The sequence below is a fragment of the Suricata suricatta genome, chromosome 5 (assembly GCF_006229205.1).
Source record: "Suricata suricatta isolate VVHF042 chromosome 5, meerkat_22Aug2017_6uvM2_HiC, whole genome shotgun sequence".
Taxonomy (NCBI): domain Eukaryota; kingdom Metazoa; phylum Chordata; class Mammalia; order Carnivora; family Herpestidae; genus Suricata; species Suricata suricatta.
This window is the reverse complement of record NC_043704.1, coordinates 152,440,365-152,463,322: the sequence shown is the minus strand read 5'-3', so window position 1 is coordinate 152,463,322 and position 22,958 is coordinate 152,440,365. Positions and strand designations below refer to the sequence as shown.

Sequence of the window (22,958 nt, the reverse complement as noted above, 5' to 3'; positions counted from 1 at the left end):
TATTTTTTAGATTGAAGCTTAATTGTAAAACAGCTTGTGTTTGAGGAAAATGAGAAAAAATAAGACCTCCTCTTCTTGGAACCTTCTTTTATTGTCTTTTTCCGTTCAAGCACCAGTTCTTCCAGGGAGGCCTCCTCTGAGCCAGGTCGCGTCACCTTGCTAGCGTGCCGGCCCCTTAGCTCGGTGATGGGCGGTCAGTGTCGAAGTAGGTGTGTTTATGCCTTGATTTGTTCAGCATGTAGAAAAACACAATAGAGCAACATAGAATTTTCTCTTCCCCTTATGACATGGTATTTTTTTTTTACACGACATAGTATTTTTTAATGTAAATAACTGTTTGTCTTGTTTTTTTTTTCCAAGGTATGCCTTTTTTCTATGCTATGAATGCCTGATCATTTAATTTACCCTGTTCGCTATTTTTGGATTATGTTATGACACTGTAAATAATATTGATGAACAATTTTTGTGGTTAAATGTTGGTGAATGTTTGTTTTTTTCTTCTTCCCCTTAGGGCAGACTCTTAGAAGGAGTGAGTAGAAGGCAATAAATAGTTTTGTGACATCTGATGAATTGCTAAAACACTCTTAGATAAATTGCTAAAACATTCTTTAGAAACACTGTCGACCTGCATTCCCAGTTGGTGTGTATAAAAATGCCCTTTTGTTGGAACTTTCGGAAGTAGAGGGTGCCTGAGTGGCTCAGTTTAAATGTCCGAATCTTGGTTTTGGCTCAGGTTGTGATCCTGTGGTTCAAGAGTTCAAACTGCGCCTCGGGCTCCACACAGACAGTGCGGAGACTGCTTGGGATTCTCTCTCTCTCTCTTTATATATCTCTCTCTCTCTATCTCCCTCTCTCTACCCCTCCCCCACGTGCTCTCTGCCTCTCAAAATAAATAAACTTAAAAAATTAATGTTCAACAGTGGATAATTAGGAAATTTTGTATCCTTTTCTAAGCAACTTTACCAAGGTATGTGATCCACATATAATAATACTCAATATTTTAATTAAGAAACTAGGTTAACTGTGGGGATATACATAATGTGAAATGTACCATTTTAGTAATTTTTTTCACGTACAATTCAGTGTATTCAGTATGTTTACGATGTTGTGCAACCATCACCACTGTCAGTTCCCAGAACTTTTTCATCATCGTACACAGAAGCAACTAGTCATTGAACAGTAACTCCTTCCCCCTCCTGGTCCTGGTGACCTCTCTTCTACTCTTTCTTTATGAATTTGCCTATTCTATACATAATCAAGCATTTAGAAGTTAATGTATCCCTTGAAATTGCACACATGTGGAAATTAAAGCATAATTGACTTGGATTTGGTCACAAAATGGGTCAGCGGCAGAGTAGTGACTAGGTGCTTTTCCTTGTAACTTCGGGTCCAATGGCCTACCAAATGTTTTTTCAAATTGATCACTTAAAAAATTTTTTTTTTGATCTTTCTTTATTATTGAGATAGAAATAGGGCATGAATGGGGGAGGGACACAGAGAGAGGGAGACACAGAATCTGAAGCAGGCTCCAGGCTCTGAGCTGTCAGCACAGACTCTGACACGGGGCTCGAACCCACAAACCAGGAGATCATGACCTGAGCTGAAGTCAGATGCTCAACCGACTAAGCCACTGAAATTGATCACTTTTAAGTGTAATATTTTTAAGATTTATTTCAAAATAATATTCCTTCCCTTTCCCCCTTTACTCTGATTTATTTTAGGAAATTATTACAGCTTATTTTAGTCAAAGATGGGAATTAGCCGAAGCTGTGTTAACTTTGGGCGGCCTCTCATTGCCCAGGTTTTGTTTCTGTTTGTATATGGTTTGGACTTGTGTCTCCCAGAGGATTTCAACTGCTGTATTAACCTGTTATGCTTCACAGTAATCTCATTGGAACTTGGTAACAACTTCCAATTCTTAGCTTTTCCACCATTTTAAGTACTTACTAGTCACACATGTGTGACGGATACTGTATTGAACAGTGTAGATGCGGAGCGTGCGTGTCATTGCGGAAAGACTGTTGGCCGGTGCAGCTGTAGATGCTGTCACGAGTATGGGGACACTTGTGAGGTACAAGGTAATGGGACTCCAGGGGCGCCTCATGTGGTGACATTTAAACAGGAAGCTGATTATGAGAAAAAGCGTTTTTTGAGGGCATCTTATATAGATGTAGTTGTATGTAAGTGTTTAGTATAGACAAATGTTTTTGTTGCTTTATAACTTAGAACTATAAGAGATTTAAAATAGTGTTTTTTTTTTTTCTGATAGAAATGGTTTCTGGTGAGATTGGTGAAAACATTTACTTAGCGCATTGTAATACATTTTCTTTTAGTTGAATAAATCTCGTGGGCATTATTTAATTTTGTAGAATGAAGAAACAATTTAGTGTTTCATAAGTACTTTAGGCTTGTCTTTGAACCAAGATAAGTTTTTGCTCTGCTTCCTCTAATTCATTAGTCAGTTTCTGATAATTAGCGTTTGTGTTTTCATTGTAAAAAAAAAAAAACAAACAATTTAGAAGTCAATCCATGTCTCCCTTGAAATTGCACACATGTGGAAATGGAAGCATAATTGACTTGGCCTGGGTCACAGGATAGGTCAGTGGCAGAGCAGTGAGTAGGTGCTTTTCCTTGAAGCTTCCGGTCCAGTGTCCAAGTTTTGTTTCCAGTTGATCACTTTTTTTAAAAATAATTTAATGTATTTTAATAGCCGACTTATAGGAACAGCACAGAAGACAGACAACATTGAAAACATGTACTTGCGTGTAGGACAACTCAGAAAAGTACAGTGGATGGATGGAATCTACTGTATGATAAAAATGCTACAAACACCAGGTAGTTGCCATCAATAAGAAATTTGTTTTTAAAAAATCCAAATGCTGGCATTGTTGTCCAGAAAAATTTAACAGGTTTATTTATAATTGTTATAAAGTTGAACTGTTGAAATGTGTTCACTGAAACATTTTGACTTGTGGTAATGCTTTATGTCCCCGTGTTTATATTACAAATTCACACACAAATGAAAGTGGAAAAACTGCCAATACCTGATTTCTGTCCCCTAGTTTTCTTTTCCGATCCTATACTTAGGTACCTTTTGACCCGATTGAAAAAAACTAACGTTCAGAACTACCAATAACAGGAAGAAGAGGAAAAAAAACCTTTTTTTTAAAGAATGAAATGTTTTCCATCCGAGTGGCTTCTTAAGCACGCTCTCCAGTATGCGGCGCGCTAGCTGGATGTGTTTTGGCAGAACTGTGACACGTTTGGCACGGATGGCGCCCAGGTCGGTGTCTTCAGAGGCCCCAGGTAGGCCTCGCTGGCCTCCTGCAGAGCACCGACGGCCTTGCTCTGGGAGCGCGGGTCTGTTTTGAAGCCCTGAGCAATTTCTCACACCAGACGCTGGGAAGGGAGTTTGCGGATCAGAGTTGAGCGGACTTCTGGTACCATCTGGTATCGAGGAGTGCCCGGTACCGGGCCTGTAGCCGCGAGGCTTCTCCACCCCTCCGATAGAGGGCGCACTCTTGTGAGCGGCTTTTGTAGCCGTTGCTTCCTCGGTGCTTCACTGCTGGTGGACTTGCGGGCAGTCCGCTGGGGCCGAGCCGCGGTGCTGAGACCCCCTTACTTACCCGCTTCTCCTTGGGCTGGAGCTCGGGGAGCGGGAGGCGGTGCTGCGGCGGCTGGAACACAGTTGCCAATGGATCACTTTTTAAGTAAAATCTTTTTAAGACGGTGCCTTCAACACACGGTGTTGGAAAAACTGGACAGCTACATGGAAAGGAACGAAACTGGACCACTTTCTTCCATCATACACAAAAATAAATTAAAAATGGATGAACAGTCTACGTGTGAGACCTGAAACCATCAAAATCCTAGAAGAGGGCAGTAATGTCTGACATCAGGGATAGCATCTGTTTTATAGACCCGTCTCCTGAGGCAAGGGAAATGGAAGCAAAAATAAACTGTTGGGACTACGTCAAAATCAAAGGCAACCTGTGGAGTGGGAGAAGATCTTTGCAAATGACATATCAATAAAGGCTTAGTATCCAAACTATATAAAGAACTTACACAGCTCAACACCCAGAAAACAAATAATCTAAATATTTGTGGGCAAGAGACATGAACAGACATTTCTCTAAAGACATCCAGATGGCCAACAGACACATGAAAAGATGCTCAGTATCACTCATTATCAGAGAAATAGACATCAAAACTATGAGATATCACACCTACAAGAATGGCCTTGAAAAAGAAAACCCACAAGAAACAGCAGCTGTTGATGAGGAAGCGGAGAAAAAGGAACCCTTGTGCACTGTTGGTGGGAGTGCAAACTGGTGTCGTCACTGTGGAAAACAGTACGGTGGTTCCACAAAGAGTAAAACTAGAACTACCCCAGGATCGAGCAATCACACAGCTAGGCATTCATGCAGAGACCAGAACAACACTAATCCGGGAGGATACACGCACTCCTGTGTTCGTAGTAGCGTTATTTGCAATAGCTCAATAATGGAGGCAGTCCAGGTGTCCATATGCAGTGAATGGGTAAAGCAGATGGGGTATATATTCACAACGGAATATTATTCAACCATAAGAAAGAATGAAATCTTGCCCTTTGCAACAGCATGGATGGAGCTGAAGTATAATGCTAAGGGAAGTAAGCCAGAGAAAGGTAAATATCATGATTTGGCTTGTGGAATTTTAAGAAACGTAACAAATGAGCAGAGGGAAACTGTAGTCAACAAATTGAATGGTGATCAGAGGGGTGCTGGGTGGGGGGAGAGTGAAATAGGGACTGAGGATTGAGGAGGGCGCCTGTCAGGATGAGCGCTGGGTGATGTATGGAAGTGCTGAGTCACTATATTGTACACCTGAAACTGACATAACATATGTTAACTGAGGAATTAAAATTTAAAAAACAGTATAATCTTATTTAGAGGCAGAATGCTAATCTTACAAATGCCTGGGACTTTTTCAATTTGCACACGTTAAGAGATGTGAATGGCTAATTCAAGAAGTGTTGAGACGCAGTGTTAGAGTTCCGGCAACAGGGACACTCCCCTGTGTGGCTCTTCTCTCAGTCAGGTCTGTCTCCCTCTCTGGGTCCTTCGTGGTTTAAGAACCCGGGAAGTAGCGGCTCTCTGGCTGACGTGTACACTGATCAGCCCAGGGAACCTGCAAGCATCAATAAGAATACGGTTCTCAACAAAAAAAGGGAAAAGCATACGGTTCTTATCAACTCACACATTCAACTATTTTTTTGAATTATAAAAAACTTATGACTGATCTTTTCCATGAAATAAACTTTCCTAAGTCACCTGAAAATGATATTTAATAATCTATCAACCTTATGTTTTGTTGGATAATGAAACAGAAACTTCACTACAACTAGTAGTTTCTGGAAGAACATTTATAAGATCCACGATTATAAAAATTGCTGTACAAGGGGTTATATAAATACTGGACAGTTCTATTTTTAATCTCTTATGTATACAATCATTGGCCTAACAAGTAGAACATAACCTTTAGCCAAATACTGCTCTACTCAGAAATAAAAGGGTTAATTACATTTTCCTTCTCCTCTCTGGTTAAAGCCTTTCAAAACTTTTATTTTGCATTAAAATTTTTTTTAAATGTTCTATTTATTTTTGAGAGAAAGAGAGAGACAACGTGAGCAGGGGAGGGTCAGAGAGGGAGGGAGACACAGAATTTGAAGCAGCTCCATGTTCCGAGCTAGCTGTCAGCACAGAGCCTGACGCAGGGCTCGAACCCATGAACCGTGAGATCATGACCTGAGCCAAAGCCAGACACTCAACCGACTGAGCCCCCCAGGCGCCCCTATTTTGCATTTTCTTATTAAAGCACTTGTTCAGCTTTAGTCACATCATGCATGTGTGTCCCGGGGCGTGTTTGTAGGGGAGTACGTGCTTACCCCTGCGCATCGCATTTTATTTTACGTTAATGCTCATCATTGTGTGATGTTACTTGGGTCTGTAGTTCTCCTCAGAGCTTATTTTTCCTCATTTGCAGACGGGCCAAGGTTGCTCGGGTGATTGGTTTACTGGCCTCACACACAGCGGAGCTCCAGGAAAATACACCTGTTACTGAGGTAATTCTCTTTTATTACTGAAATGTTATGAATGACAAAAAAAGATTGTTCCTGATTTTGTGATTTAGAACATGCAGCTTTCATCGACCTTCATGTAATTGTTCTTGGTGGAGTTGTGGCATTTGTAAAACGGCCTCAGTAGACCCTGTGGCTCTAACATAGGCCCACATTTACAGCACATTCTGTTATGGAAGGTGATACGGCAGAGTTAAAAGGTTTGTGAGTTCTCTTCATTATTATTTCAGTAATTTTTGGATAAGGTTTATTTCATTGCTAGTTTTCTTATAGTCTCCATAACATTTTATTATACCTGATTTATTTCCTTGTGGAAGCATAGTTCGTAATTCAAATTCAAATCCTTTTAGCCTGAAATTAGTATTTTCATCCTCATCGTATCGTATTAAATATGATCTGAGTATTTAATGGACGTGCATGCTTGAAGGATATTTTGAGGCATCCACCATTTCTTTCAAGTACTCACATTGGGAAGCATCTCTTAGTTAATCAGTAAATCCAGATCCGTGAATCCTACCATTGTACTGCCTTTTTGAGTGTCCTTCCCCCCGTGGACTGGGGAGTGTCAGGAGTTGAAATAGGTGAAAAGAGCCAAGGCTTTTTAGGGGCAAGGTTAAGAACTCCTGAAGGAAGGGAAAGTGGAAAGGAGACGGGATTTCGGTAGAGCCAGAGCCTGGCAAGGTAGTTGAGACCTTAAGAGGAATTATTTAGCCACATATTGTGTGGCTACTTTTGGTAGTGATGGAAAAGATTCTTTAACTGTGCCGTCCGGTACCTCAGCCAGTTGCTGGGATGGGATCCCAGTTCTCCCTGGTCTGAGTAGATAGGAATGGACAATTCATTTAAGGTCATTGGATTTCCTTTGCTGCTAATTCCATCCCCATTTTCTGCAAATTGTGAGATCCCTGAGCTACTAAAGGAAACAACACTAAGTCTTCCCTTTTTATTGTTTTCTGGGACCAAGAAGAATGAATTGTGACCTATGTGACCACTGATGGTACCCCACTTGGCTATTGGAGATGAATAAAGTAGATTTTTAATCTAAAATGCCAAGAAGCTAGGGCAGTATCACTAATCAGAGAAGCTTAGTAACTCAAAAGTTGGGGGTCTTATTCTGATCACTCAGAACAAGGGTTTCCAATGACATAGAGAGGCTATAGGAGTTGAAAGAGAAGTTAAAGAAAAATTCTACGACATAGTCCTGACATCCTAGAGGGGATTCCTGGGTCATCACAATAGGCAGTGCTCAGGAGAAATATGCCACGGAAAGTGAGCCCTGAAGATGAAAAATATGACTGTTGAGTGAAAGTGTTCAGTAGGCGCTGTGATAAGTAGGCTGGGCACCTTCGGAAGCAGAGTTAGTGGATTTGAGGATCAGCAGGGGGGCGCTGGGGTGGCTCAGTCGGTTAAGCGTCCGACTCATGGTTTTGGCTCAGCTCATGTTCTCACGGTTCGTGAATCTGAGCCCTGCATCAGGTTCTGGCTGACAGTGCAGATCCTGTTTAGGATTCTCTCTCTCTCTCCCCCTTTCTTTCTGCCCCTCCCCCACTTGCTCTGTTTCTCTCTCAAAAATAAATAAACTTTGAAGATCAGCTGGAAGAATTCCCTTAGGATTCAGAAGAAAAAGAGAAAGGTTAAAAGTTATGAACTTAAAAAGCATGGACGATCATTCCAGAAGATCTGTTCTGCTGTCCAGTATGGCAGGCACTCGGCTTTGAAAAGCAGGTAGTCTGAATTGAGATGAACTTCAAGCAGAGAACATACCAGATTTTGAAGATTCAGTATGAAAAAAGAAAAAGCATCTCACCTGTACTTTTTTTTTTTTCTAACGTTTTATTTTTGAGAGAGACAGTGTGAGCAGGGGAGGGCCAGAGAGAGAGGGAGACACAGAATCTGAAGACAGGCTCCAGGCTCTGAGCTGTCAGCACAGAGCCCGACGTGGGGCTCAAACCCACAAACCGCGAGATCATGACCTGAGCCGAAGCTGGACCCTCAACCGACTGAGCCACCCAGGCGCCCCTCACCTGTACATGTTTTATAGACTACGTTTTCAGATAACTGAATATCCAAATAATATTTTTGACAATATATTTTAATGCAGATATTTTTAGGTACATTTGGATAAATATATTATTGTAGTTAACTTCACTTTCTTTTTTGATATGAGCCCTAGAAAATTTTAAATTACCTTTGTGGCTTGAATTGTATTTCTTTTGGACAGCACTTGTCAAAGATAAACATGATGGGATTTCCAGAGGGAGAGATCAAAGCAAACATTCATGAAAGAAATAATAGAAGAAAATTTCACCCTGAGCTGAAGAAAGACTCAATCTTTAGATGAAAGGTTTCACCAAATTGTAGGCAACACATTGAAAAAACACCCACAATTAGGCCTATCGTGGTGAAATTTGTAATTACAAAGAGTAAAAGAAAACCAAAACTCAGGTTATAAACAAAAGCTAATTAGACCTGCATATAATTTATGTGTAACACTATAAGCTGAGATCTCAGTAGAAATAGAACAACACTTAAATTTCTCTGCACAGCCATCCTATTACTTGATTGTGAGGACAAAAGACTTTTTCAGAAATTCAGAGCCTCCATCTTAATTTCACCAACATTTCTAAAAAATTGTACTTGAGCGAGCTGCTTCAGTAGCTGTCTGTAACCAAATCTTAAGGTAACGTAAAGAAGAAGCAAACATAAACAATGAATCCATTAACATTTAAGCCCAGATAATAGCTGTTAATGTTGTGACGTGTCACCTGGAAAGAATGGACTTTTCCGAAAGAATATGTATAATGTTGAAAGTTAGTAGCAAGAAAGTAAATCCTACGTTCTTTGAGAAGATGGGAAAGGGCAGAGGAGAAGGGAACAGGAGAGGAAAAGGCAAATTCGTTGTTCTTTTACTGCTTGAACATTTGTTGAGTGCCGGCTGTGGGCCTGGTGGTGTGTTACGTGCAGGAAGACCATTGTCCCATGTCTTCTTCCAGAAGAAATTCAGATACTATTTTTGAAATTTGTATTTGTTTGTTTTAGAGTGCGTGAGTGGGGAAGGGCAGAGAGAGAGGGAGAGAATCCCAAACAGGCTCCTCACTGCCAGCACATTGCCCTGCCCAGGACTCCATCTAAAGAATCGTAAGATTGTGACCTGAGCTGAGACCAAGAGTTGGAGGCTTAACCTACTGAGCCAGGCATCCCTGATAGGTACTACTTTATTCCTTGTATTGATGGTCTTTGGGACCAGGATACAGTGCTGAGCAAGAGAAATAAAAAAATCCCTGTGTTGATGGAGTCTGTTCTAGGGGAGGAGAGAGAGCAGGTACCTAGTGCAGGTGGTGAGAGATGCGATGGAAAAGATAAAGGGACAGTGGGGTTCGGGTGTCTTAGCTGAAGCCAGGTCCCGGCGCGCTTGTCCCCGGCGTTCAGCAGTACCTGTCTTGTCCGCCCCAACCGGCAGGGCGGAAAGTTGTCGTGGGTTCTTTTCCTGAGGGAGGGAAAGAAAGGGCAGGAGGGGGGACGCACAGAGAGTAAAGACAACGCATGGTATCCGATCAAGCCTCTTCTTTATTGAGAAAACACCCTATCTTATAAAGGTTTCAAGGCCGGAAAACAAGGCAGCTGACCTAGGTCGGTTGCTAGGAAACAGGGTTAAGGGATTAAGACTGGAGTAAAAAAGGAACCAGACTAAAGTGTTTTAGCACAGCGCCTGAGGGGCTGAAGCTACCCTGCCTGCAGGCGGTTGATCTTTGGTCTTCTGGCTTCTCCTCTGACAGGGAGTGGCGCTCCCCTGCCTATTTTGCAACTCCCCTCAGGGAGTGACATATCTGGCTAGTAAATGGCCAAGCAGCTGAAATCTTTGCGGCTCCCAACATTCGGGAAGGATGGGGTGGCGGCGGCACTGTTTCAGATGGGTCGGCCAGAGAAAGCCGGGGATAGGAACATCTGGGCAGAGCCCTGAAGGGTGTGAGGGAGCACGTCCCTTGGTCGGGTGAACAGCAGGTGCAAGGGGTTGTGGGTAGAATAGCTGGAGCCGAGCCAGAGCCGGAGGAGGACTGCTGGAGGAGGCGAGGTTCATGGAGTAGCCAGGGTCCAGGTCCCCTCAGGCCTGTGGGAAGCCCTGGTCAGGTGAGGGGTGTTTTTCTGAAGGAGGTGGGAAGCCCCTGGAGAATTTGAGCAGAGAGCCTCCGTCGCTTACGTTTGAAGAGGACCACCTGTTACAAGGAAAAGTACTGAGCAGAAGGCCGGCTTCTGTGCAGCTGGTGGGAATGTAAGTGGGCACAGCCGCCCTGGAAGACTGCTGGGTGATGGTCTTCCAGAACTGAGTACCTCTCAGGGTGCCTGGGGGGCTCAATTGATTAAGCTCTGACTTTAGCTCAGGCCATAATCTCACGGCTCGTGGGTTTGAGGCCCATATCGAGTTCTGTGTGGACAGCTCAGAGCCTGGGGTGTGCTTGGGATTCCGTGTCTCCCCCTCTCTCTGCCCCTCCCCTGCTCGTGCTCTGTTTCTCTCTTTGTCTCAGAAATAAACATTGAAAAAGAAAAATTAAAGAACCGAGCGCATCTTTCCTTTGTGAGCCAGCATCTCCTACCTTGTACCCAGGGTACCAGATGACGCACAGGGATGTGTCTGATGGGCTCTGTTTGTAATAGTCCTAAATTTGAAACAAGCCCCGTGTCTGTCAGCAGTGGAACAAAGTGCGTCGGCTCACGTAGTGGAATCCTAGAGTGCTGTGACTGATGAGCGGCAGCAGTGGACAGCGAGCCTAAGGAAGCTCCTGGTCGGGGACAGCTGTCCCGGACGTCAGTAGGACGCTTCCTGGGAAAGACGGATCTGTACGTTCGGAAATGTCCCGAGGCCGTGAAGGTTCTTGCTTAGAGAGTTGGTTCCCCCTTGGTGCTGGACATCCCGAAGGCGAAGTGTGTGTGGGCAGAAGTCCTGGGAGGGGTGCAGGTGAGGGGTGCCTGTGGCAGAGTCTGGGAAGACAGGCTGGAGGCCAAGGCCGGCACCTAGTGGTTGCCCACACCCACTGGCATCTTTGTGCTTGGGGCTCCCAGAGGCCGTGGTCACAGAAAGTATGTTCTGCTGCTGTAGGAATTCCCCTGGGTCTGGGCAGAAGGCCTCTGTGGCCACCCCGGGGACTGCCGGTCACCCTGGGTGCTGCGCTCAGCTCCCTCCCTGGCCCCATGCCCATGGCCTGTGCCCTTAGCGAGGCACTTCCCAGACGGCACCTGTCTCCGTGCTCACCCAGGTGGATCGTTAGCCAGCGCTGCTCTCTCCAGAGGCGGGTGCTTTGTGTTTGAAAGGTTCCCCCACCTCCTGCTTGCTGTCCCTTATTGAATAACATTGCCGTTGTGCTGCTGCCCCCATCGAGAGGAGGGGAGGGTGTTAATTCCTGAGGTCCTGTCTTTCATTGGTGCGCTGTCCTTTTCTGGGGGTTTTCTGATGTTTTATTGATTTGAAATGAAACTTTGGAAAAATCAGTTTACTAAAACTATGTCATAGCATGTAATGAAATACCCGGGAAACTTTCTGTTGTGCACTAAGTTCCTCTGGATAGTGAGTCATTCACAGAATGCCCTGAAACTGTGCCGGGTGCCCCTGCATGTTATCTTCTTGTATGCTGTTACTTCTCACACTTCCTCATGAATTCCTGCGATGAGCCGTTGGTTGTGCCAAGGGAAGCAGCCACTAGAGGGCACTCAAACACTGGAAACAAAGTTTTGGAAGTTGAATTTTCTCTCTCCGCTTCAAGAAGATGGCTCACCAGGTACGCAGCAGCACGGTGTTGCATCTTTTCCCTGTTTCTTGGAGTAGTTGCTGCAGGGCATATGGTCTTAGTCCATTACTGATTATTACTGTTTGAGATTAATGAACAGCAGGGCAGCCTCCACAGGACAATGCAGTCATTTCAGGGGGTTTGAGAACCCCAGGGAGCCCGTTGTGGAAGCTCAGCTTCCGAACTCTGAGACCAGTTTCTGGAACATTCACAGTTGTGGGTGTTCATGGTTTCATGAATAAAATGCGGGTGTGAGACACTGATTTCTCGAGCAGGTTTATTACTGGTGCACAGAAACCAAAACAAACATTGTGGTTTAAGATCGTCTAGGTATTTTAAAGGTATAGAGCCTCATTTTGTAACTTATCTTAGTATTTAGGTAGAGTCCGTGCTGGAGGATTTAATAAATCATTGATTGGTAGGGAAGTATGGCAGTTTAATTCATTCCAAAGGGAAGAGATGGAGAAAAAGCTATTTCACTGTCCTCGTGGTGTAATTGAAGTCTCTTTCGTCTTGCTCTTTGGCCGGCGGCTGTAGAAGAGAGCCGGTCACGATGTCCTTATCCCATTCCTCGCTCTCCTTTCTGCAAGGACAGGCGGCCTGTTAAGCTCTCCTCCAGGAAGGCACCCTTACCGCCCTGTAATCATCGTGCTGCTTCTGCGTAGTATTTGTAAAGACATTTTCCTGACATTCTGCATAGATTTAGTCTCAAGCATGCAATGGATACATTCTAGAAAAGGTCTAATACAGAACCCTAAAACTTAGAACTGGAAGGCAAACGAACAGGCTCTCTAGTTTGACCCGTGCATTAAACACTTCCGCTGTGGAAAAGCGTAGCCTGCATCAGAGTAGAGAGACCCGCACGAGGAGCTAGCACTCCCAGGAATTATCAGCACGTTGCCAGTGTTGTCTGTCATCTCTCCCTCCTCCTCCCCCTCCCCCTCCGTGTCACATTCCCTCTCCTGCCCCTCCCCTTGTGGTCGTGTTTTAAGAAAAATCGCAGATAGCGTCTAACTCATAAAGGTTTCAGTGTGTATGTATAACAGAAGAGGATTTAAAAAAGTACAATCACAGCAGCAGTATCACACCCAACCAGATCAACAGTGTTTTCTGAATATCATCTCGTATCTAGTCAGTATTCGGAGGTTTTCTTTTTTCTGTTTTTTTCTTGAAGTAGGGATTAGTAAGAGTTTCTTGTGCCCATACTCAGCTTGTAAGCTGGGAGCACTCGGTCCACGGCCTGAGGCTCTGAGGTGAGCTGTTGTAAAGTAGCTTCTACACGGGGAGCGCCGTGTGTGTCCTTGACCGGGACTGGTTGTACCGGTGGCGTCTTCTTGACGGGGTCGGGCAGGGGTAATCCTCTGTCAGTTTGGGGGGCTGTCCATGTCTCACGTCTGCTATCTAGGGGACTACGCAGGAAGCGACCTGGGCCAATCGTCCTCGCTGGTTTTGCAAACTAAGTTAAAGGAAGCCTCGCTTCTCTGGCCGACCGGTGGTGTCTGCTCAGGGAGGTTTCAGGGCTGGTCTCGGGGTGGGATTTTAGCAGCTCCCTCTTTCTGGCCATGTTCTGAGCGGGCCCGAGAGGCCCACATTCGCTGTTTTCCGTTAGGAGTCGTCAGGCCGGAAAGCTGTGTCGTTGCCGTCTTCGTCACTTCTGTGGTGGTGGTTGATTTTACCCAGCTGCCCGCTGCCTGAGGCTGTCATTCGGCGTGCACGTGGCTGTCCGCGGGCGTTAGAAACCCGGCGAGTGTGCAGCCCACCCACGATGTTCATCCGGTGGTGGTGAGAACGGCGGCCAAGGACTGAAAACCCCCCGAGAGCGGGCTTCCTAGGAGCCAAGGCCTAACCAGCCAAGCAGGGCTGCGGGAGGCGTGCCGTCTGCTGGACCGAGCGGTTTATCTGGCCTTTAGGATCCTTTAGATTTGGGGTCACAGTTCTTGGTTTGTCAACCCGGGAACACGCACCTCCTTGTTGAGCAGCCGGGGCCCCCCGAGCTCCTGTTCTGGAGCACCGCTGGAGAGCAGCCGCTGGTTTCAGTGTGTGCGCTTGACGCGCATTTCAGGGCGCTGTTAACGCTTTTATTCAGCTATCGCGGAAAAAGTAGTAAGTGATTTTTTTTTCTAATTCACTAACTCCTTGTTGGAGGAAGAGCATTCTGACAAACATATAGAGCTTTTCTGAATAATAGGATTTGGAGGCTCACGGGAAGCTCGCCTATGAGGAGTCACGTTGTGTACAAATGATCACAGCTTAGATCTGTAGCATTCGGGGATTCCTGTTTAGCCATGTTGGCGACAAGACATCCTAACCTCCGGAGTCCAGACTATTGGGATGGAAACCTTTGTGTATCTTATCCCCACAGAGAATGAATAACCCAGTATTAGGAAGAGAGCTGGAGCGGCTCCCAGGACCCACGGGTCAGGGGCAGCGTGAACGTCGTGGTTATTCTGGGGCACGTCGGCACCTGCACACGGCCCCCTTGAATGGCTGTGGTTTCCATGTGGGCAGAAACAGAAAACATTCCTGTGCATTCGGTTCCGCATGTAATGGGATTATGGAGGCCTTCCACTGAACCGGAACAGCTTCAGTAATTTCCTTGACAGGTAATTACAGGTATCCTTGTCATTGTCTAATTTTAAATCTGGGAATCCGGTCTCCTTTGTCTGAGTCAAGCTAGAGGGTTTGATTACAGAATGGGTTTGGAATGTGCACCATATCGGGTCTGGTACCACTGAGGTTCTTCATGCACGGGGACAGGTCACCAGCAATGAGGTTCGTCGTGGGTCATCTCTTGGGCTCTCGGGCTTCTGCTCAATCCCACGTTAATTGCTCCACGCCGTGACTGGGGGAGCAAAGGCCCGCCGGCCTTTGGGGGTGGGACCCTTGTGCTGGTGGTGCCCTGAGTTTCGTGGTGGCCAGAGGTCAGGCCCTCCTTTGTCTCCCGAAGCCACACTGGTTACTCCCAGGGAGCCATGGGATCAGGGCCACTGTGCAGAGTTTCTTGATGGTCTCCCACGTTCATTTTGTACCTTTTCGTTGATCTAGGGTTGAAATAGGGTCTTGCATTGCATTTAGATAATGTAGAGTTGTAAGTCTTTTAATTTCAAACATTTCCCAATTGTTTTTTTACTCTCCTCTACTAAGACAGATTGTCATTTGTTTCAGCCAAATCTGGAATGGTGGAAACTTTATTCCACCATTTTGGTGTCATTTGACATGGTCCTTAGTCATCTGCATTTCCCGTGAACTGCTGTTTTTGATGTATGGGCCTTGATGAGATTCAAGTCTGTTTCAGTGGAAGGGGGGAGGGCATTCTCCGTAGTTGGTTCTGTGTGTTTCCTGTTTCCTCGGGGAGAGGCCGGCGGTATGTGGCTGCGCCACCGCTCGTGAGGTTGGGACCGCGCTCTGGTGGCGGGTGCTGGCACTCTCACCGCAAAGCTGCCCGTCTCTCTCCTACTTCATAGTTTTTAGCATCCGTTGATCATGGCTTAAATGCCTTAGCCCTCTAGAGTTGCAAAAATGATATTCACTTTTTGACTTATACTCGGGAGGTTTTCTTAGAGGAGAACTTGCCCCTAATGATTACATTATTATCCTAAAGTATAGTTTGTTTAGCAAAGGCAGGATAAGTGATTGTTTCCTTTATAGATTATTTTTCAGAACAACAAGTTGGTGCCTTTGTAATCTTGATGTGGCCAATGAGATTTTTCTTTGTATTATTAAGTACTTTAGATTAATACATGTATGTTTATATATTTCACTCTTTGGCATTATTAGTCTCTTTGATGCTTAAATTGTAGTAAGTCCAGTGGGAGCCCTTTTGAGTTTGCTTCCCACTTTTCGACATGACCCTACTGCTGTCCCTGATAACTCGTCTGCTTTCTGTCCACAAGATGTCACAGGCTTTGCTTGGGAATAATTAAGCCCTAGTTTTGACATCAGATTTTTAAGGAACTTGGTTTAATTTTAGTTGGAAATGGTACTTAGAGAACAAAGTCTGGGTAAGGGTGCTCATTGCTATTGGGATTACCATTTCTTCTAGAACTTTCCAAGGGTTAGAATTAGGAAGTATTATTTTTTAAAATGAAAAATAAGTCCATTCATACTGACACTTCCAATTTCAAATTTAAATTTGAGTTTTTACCTTTCTGATTTAAATTTTTATTTTTCTTGTAAGATGAAAATCTTGACTGCTAATGACATTAACATATTATTTTCTTTAACTTATGGTTTAGAATAAATAGTTTAAAAACAATACTAATATTGTTGCTAACAATAAGACTGCAAAGTGCAGTTTAAGGTATTTTTGTACCATTCTGTTTGATTTTGTGTTTTGTTTTGGTCCATGGAATATTTCATTGGATGATGTATACAGCTAAAATACTGAGTTTCAGGTTGATTGAAATAATTCTTTACTATGTACTTCTGTTACACAGAAGTGTAACTTCTGTTGCTTGGTTTAAAAATTATAAGCTTTTTATTTAATTGAAGAGTTAGAGATATACAGAAATGTGTACAAAACATATGTATCATGCTCAGTAACTTGTCACAAAGTGAAAACCCAGGGTCAAGAAATAGAACATATTTCACTCTGGGTCAAGAAATAGAAAAGGGGCACCTGGGGGGCTCAGTCGGTTGGGCATCTGACTTCAGCTCATGTCATGATCTCATAGTCTGTGGTTTTGAGCCCCGCGTCAGGCTCTGTGCTGACAGTTCAGAGCCTGGAGCCTGCTACAGATTCTGTGTCTTTTTCTCTTTCTGCCCTTCCCCCACTCACTCTCTGTCTCTCTCTCTCTATCAAAATAAAGACATAAGTAAAATAAAAAAAAAACCAAAAAACAAAAAACCTAGAACATTACCAGCATGGTGGGATTCCTTACACCCTTTCCAGTCCCTGGTCTCTCCCTGTGCTCTGTAGGTGATCACCACCATAATAATACTATGATGATTTTGCCTGCTTTTGAATTGTGTTTACAGTCCGTCATATGACATGTATTCTTTGGTATCTGGCTGATTTTGCTCCAGGTTTGGTTGGGAAGTCCTTGTTGTTTTAGGTGCCTGTAGTTCATTTTCATTAAACGGATAGATCACACCACTGGAGGTGGACCTTGGAGTAGTTTTCCGTATTTGGCTTTTATAAGTAATTCTTGCACACTTGTTTAGGTATACGTATGTGAGATTTCTGTTGGGTAAACCTAGGAGTTCGAATCGCTTGTCATGGGTATGCCTGTGTTCAACATTAGAGGCTAGTCTAAATGATTTTCTAAAAATGTTATGAAGTGAAAATCCTTACAGCAGTGAAAGATTTTCAGTGTTCTGTATTCTCATTAATATTTGGTTTGGTATAAAATCTTGTTAAATAAGGCTCTACCAAGTTTTTATTTTTAGCATGAATGAGTGTTGAATATGATTGTAGGACATCTGTGGAGGTGATGGCATAATTTTTCTGTCTCTGTTAACAGGAATTATTGGCATTCCTAAAGTTAAACCCCGTTTTTGTTTTTAGAATGAACTTCACTTGGCTTGTGGAGTTTTTTGTTTGTTTTCATAATCCTCTGTTGGTTTTCTTTTAAGGGGGAGCGTGTGCTAATATTTCTTATAGATTTGTTGTTCCAATTGCCCCCCCCCCCCATGGCATTGATTTCTTGAAGAATCCAAGCTGCTTGTAGAATGTTCTTCCTCATTTTGGACTCCTCTGTTTTTGTTTTTGTTTTTTCTGAGTCATCTAGTCCCTAAAGTTCTATAAACTATAAGTTAGGTTGAGAGGCTTGATTAGATTCGGATGAAACCTTGGTTTTGGGTAACAGTTTATCATGGGTGAGGGTGGGTGCTCTATACTTCCTCACGCCGGGAGGCGTGCAGTGTCAGGCTTCCCCTGATGGTTGTACTTTGATCACTCCATTAAAGAGGGGGGGCCAGACGTCTGCATTGTGGGGACATCTTCCGGTGCAGTGTCACTTTAACTGTCTTGTTAAATATATGATAAGAAAGTAATAAATTATATGATTATAACTTTTAACCCTTTTTTTAAGTTCAAATGTACAATTTAAATTTATGGTATATTGATATATTTGCTATCATTGATTGCTATTATTTTTTTCTCTTTTCACTTTCTGGCTCTCAGCATGGATCCACCACGCCGGTAAAGTCTGGGAGCCCGAGTTTAGGCCCCGGCGAGCCTAAACTCGTAAAAAGCCCTTTGCTATTTTCACTTTCAACAGATTAATTTAAGTTTGCTATGCAACATTGTCATTGTTTCGAAATATATCTAACTTCCAAAATTTATTTTGCTTTTTACTTTAAGATTTTATTTTTAAGTAATCTGTACACCCAACGTGGGGCTTGAACCTAGAATCCCAAGATCCAGAGTCTCATGCTGCACTGACTGAGCCATCAGGCACCTGTATTTCGCTTTTTTATGTCCTAATTTTTTTTGTTGGATAATCACATTTTGTGATTTCGTTGCTCAACAGAATATCTCCTAAGAATTCTTGACTTCAAATTATTGCCACTGTGATATTCACTGTTCTGCTGAATTGGTTTTATAATTACATTTTATACTAAGCAGTGGATAGAGATATGGTGATTAGAAGCATTATTTAACTCATTTAGTTCTCTCTGAACATCGTGTGAAGTGATGAACTGCATTTAGAGACAGATCCCGTGTGTATTTTAGAGGTTGTGGGATAGAGTGTTGACTTGGACCTTGTTCAGTTAGGCTCAGACGATGCGCCACCAGGGACGGCAGAGGAAGGGGTGCAGCGTCCTGGAGCGTTTCCTTGCTAGCACACCTGTACACAGTCTGTTCGTCATGGTCCTGATTTTCCACGCTCCTAGTTAGTCAACTTAAAACATCTTTGAAGAACAAAGGATACTTGTGCTTTTTGGCTGTATTTAGGTGTGTTTTATGTACATATATGAAATTGTTTTTTCCTACTTTTTCCACATAGCATTTACTATGAGTTTTTTTCATTATAAAAATAACATAGAGCCTTCTAAGTTTAGCTACTTAGATAGCCTGAAAATACTTAAGTAGCAAAACAAACAGAAAACAAACAAAAAATGAGAAACACAGGATAAATCTTTAACAAATGGACTTTAGAATACATAGCTGTGTGCACAAGAAAATAAGGGAAATCCTCAAAAGTCAGAAATCGGGAAAACTGAAATCTGAAATATTGAGATCTTAAGACTGTTTGGGGCCAGTGTGTTGGTGGGTTAGTGTGGCTCCAGTTCTGAGTTTTGGTACAATTTCAGAATAGGAGACGTAGCCCGAGGGTCTCCTGTAGCGTTAGTTGCAGATGTGACCCTGGACGAGCTACCCTTCCTAGCGAAGGGGGCATTTACAAGTGGCTGGGGAGAGCCGCCCACCTGTCCACGCAGGGAGAGAACAAGGAAGTTTGTTGATATTTATCTTCAACTCTAGAAAGGGAAAAAGTGTTTTCCTTCCAAATTTCCGTATAAATTTGGAATCAGTTATTTGAGTTTCATCCTATTTGGCGTATAAATTTATACTTCTTCCAAACTGAAAAATTAACGTCACAGTCAGACCTGGGTTGGAGTTCTGGTTCTGGTGATGGTTGAGCAGCTGTACTGGGCTTAACCTTCTGCTCCTACTAGTAATGTACCTGGACAGAGTCTAAAAACAGCACATAGAAGCCGGAGAGGACACACCATTCAAGGGAGGGAAGCAGGCTCTGGGAGACATCCTCTGATTTGGCTTATTCCCTGCAGGGCTTCGGACTTCATGCAGTGGAACCGAGTTCAGGCAGAACACAACAGTCTTGCTGGCCAAGGAGCCGAGAAGGGGATTTGGCATTGCTAGACAGGGTAGAAAAGGAGTAGGGGGGAAATCTGAGAAGAGCCACAAAAAGTGAGTAGCAATTCGTCTGCAGGCCTTGGCTACCTGGGAGGCTGTGCTGCACGGAACCGGGCAGAAAGCAGCAGCTGGCAGGCCGAAGAGTTGAGCAGAAATTTCAGCAGTTGCCCAGTGCTGCGGAGATAGACTTTGGGGTCAGGCCCAACCAAGTTAAGAGGGCTTGATAAACACTTTGGACTTTGCACTGGAATTCCAGAAGGCCTACGTTTTGGGTCTAAGCACTATGCCCTGGGACTAAAGGAAAACCAGGCCTTCATAGGATTGAGGTGGGTGCCTGGTATTTCAACTGCTTGACAACAAAACTCCACACTCTTTGCAAGAAAATAAAATTATCCACAGGGTTCAGAGAAGAAACTCTTCATCACTCACAGAGATTTCTTAGACTTGACACCAAGAGTATGATCCCAAAAAACAAATGTTATTTGCAATAGTAAAGAACTCTCAAAACTCAATGGTAAACAAACAAATGAATAAAAAAATTAGAAAATGGGCAGTAGACGTGAGAGACATTTCACCAAAGTGGATACGTGACTGGGAAGTAAATCCATGAAAGGGTATTCAGCATTATTATTCATTATAGAAATGTGAACGAAGACTGCGTCTACATGTGTATGAAAACAGTATAATAAAGAGGGACAATCCCAGGGGCTGGCAGAGAGCTGTGAACTGGGCCTTCGTCCATTGCTGGTGGGAGTGTCAAATGCACTCTTAGAAGACATGTTGGCAGTTTTGTAAGAAATGAAACCTACAGTTACCATATGACTCAGCAGTTTTGCTCCTGGGCTCTCTTGGAGAGAATGAAATCTTCTGTTCATACAAAAGTCTATATCTGACGATTCATACCAGCTTTACTTGTAGTAGCCAAAACCTGAAAACACCGGCACGTCCTTCAGTTTGTGAGTCCTTAAACCTTGGGACGAGCCTTACCATGGAGTATTACGTAACAGCGAAGACGAAGGAACTGTTGCTGTGTATAGTAGTTTGGGTGGATACCAAGGGCGTTGTGCCGAGTGAAAGGTTGTGTTGGTATATTATTCTTGGAATGACGAAGTGATGGAGCTGGAAAACAGAGCCGTGGTTGCCAGGGGTGGGGGATGCTGAGAGCAGGAGGAGCGCCCACTGTGCAGGGCTGGCGCGGGAGCTCACGGTGGTCACGGAGTAGATCCGTATTGTGACCGCACAAACCTGCGCCGAGGTGAGAGGATGCGGGGCTACACGTGGTGCTGTGCCAACGCCGCGGCTGTGGTTTTTGACAGTGTGCGTACTGTCACTGCACATGTTACCGTTGTGGGAACTGGAGGAAGAGGACCCGGGATCTCTCCGCACTACTCTTGTGGCTCCGTGTGAGTCTACGATGAAGAAACAGTGTATTTTCTAAGCTACTTTACTGCTACAGTATTCTTTATTCTTATGAACCCAGGTTTGTATCTAGGCCTATTTCCCTTTAACCTGAAAGATCTACTTCAACATTTCACGTTAAATTCTCCGTTTAGAGATGAATTTACCCATTTTCTCTTTATTTCTTCCTTATTTTTGCGAGTATTTTCATCGATAACAGAATTCTGAGATAGCACTTTCTTTTTTCTTTCATCACTTTAGAAATGTTTTCGCATCTTATGGCTTTGGTGGTTTCTGATAAATCTGCATTCATTTGTGTCCTTGCTTCCCGGTGTGTAAATTTTCTCTTTAGTTTTGTTATTTTCAGCAGTGTGAGTTTCTTTGTATGTGTATCTTGGTCCAGGTTCGACAAGATTCTTGGCAGTGTAGCTGATACCTATCATGAATTTTGGAAATTATCAACAATTAGCAAATACGTCTTCTGTCTCATTTTATGTTCTATGTATAGCATATACATATTTGTGTTATACTGTTTATGAAATAGTATGTTGATTTCAAGTGAATTGTGATAACTTACAGATGCTCTTAAAATCTTCAGAGTAGCTAGTAAAAAATTAAACAGCTATAGCTAAATAATCAATAGAAGAGATTAAATACAATACTAAATGAATACTCAAATCAAAACAAGCAGAGTAGGAAGAAAGGAAGAAAGCTTAAGTGGGACAAAGAGAAAGCAAATAGCAAGACGGTGGATTTAAACCTCACCACATTAGTAATTCTATTCAGTGTTAGTGGCTCAAATAGTCCTTGCAAAAGTGGAGAGGTTGTCCTACGGGGTAAAGGAGAGAAAGCCAGCTATGCGCACCTTACATGCTCCCTACTTTAAAGATAAACTAAGAAACATGGAAGAAAGATGTACCATGGAAATACTAGGAACAAAACTTGTGTGGATACATTAATAACCAAGTAGACATTAAGAGACGAAGATGAGTATTTTATAATGAAAGTTTTAATTCAATAATCCTTAATTTGTATGCATCAACTAATAGTGCTTTATTTAAATTTATTTTATAGTTTATTTTTTGAGACAGAGAGCGTGAGTGGGGAGGGTCAGAGAGAGGGGGAGACAAAGAATCTGAAACAAGCTCCAGGCTCTGAGCTAGCTGTCTGCACAGAACCTGACACAGGGCTTGAGCCTATGAACCATGAGATCATGACCTGAGCCAAAGTCAGATGCTCAACCGACTGAGCCACCCAGGCGCCCCTAATAGTGCTTTAAAATAGATGAAGAAAAGTTTGCTAGAACTACAAGTACAAGTAGACAAATCCATTATGATTGTTGGATATATTTTAACCAAGGAGTCAGAAAGAAAATGTAAGATTTGATACAAATGAAAATGAACTAGTTTGACATAGAACACTAACTCCAACAACTGTAAGACACGTTCATTTGAAGTACACACTGAATGTTCACTAAGACAACATTTTCAGCCACAAAAAACATCTGAACAATGGATTAAGATAAATTGGATTTATGACATTAATTAAAATTTAGACTAAATTCTCTGACTACAGTGGAAAGAAATTAGATAACAAGAGGAAGTCTGGAAACTCCCCCAAATGTTTGGAAATAAAACAAAATCTTTCTAAGCAACTCCTGTGCCAATAAAGAACGCTCAAGAGGGTTTAGATAATATTTTAAAATAAACGATAATGGACACCTGATACATCAAAAATTTTTTGGGATTAATTTTAACGTGGAATTAAGAGGGAAATAGCTATGGCATGAAATGCTCATTTTAGAACAGGAGTTCTGAAGACCCTAGTGTGCCTCAGAATTACC

At 43.2% G+C, this 22,958-nt stretch overlaps 1 protein-coding gene across 1 annotated transcript in view; it reads left to right on the top strand.

Annotated features, from left to right (window-relative positions):
- Positions 1-22,958, top strand: part of ULK4 (unc-51 like kinase 4) — a 492,439-nt gene that overhangs the window by 31,659 nt on the left and 437,822 nt on the right. Inside the window, exons 14-17 of the mRNA XM_029938787.1 lie at positions 111-209; positions 3,397-3,710; positions 5,982-6,103; positions 14,261-14,465. Of these exons, the coding sequence (XP_029794647.1) occupies positions 111-209; positions 3,397-3,710; positions 5,982-6,103; positions 14,261-14,465 (740 nt within the window). The remainder of the gene's footprint in view (positions 1-110; positions 210-3,396; positions 3,711-5,981; positions 6,104-14,260; positions 14,466-22,958) is intronic.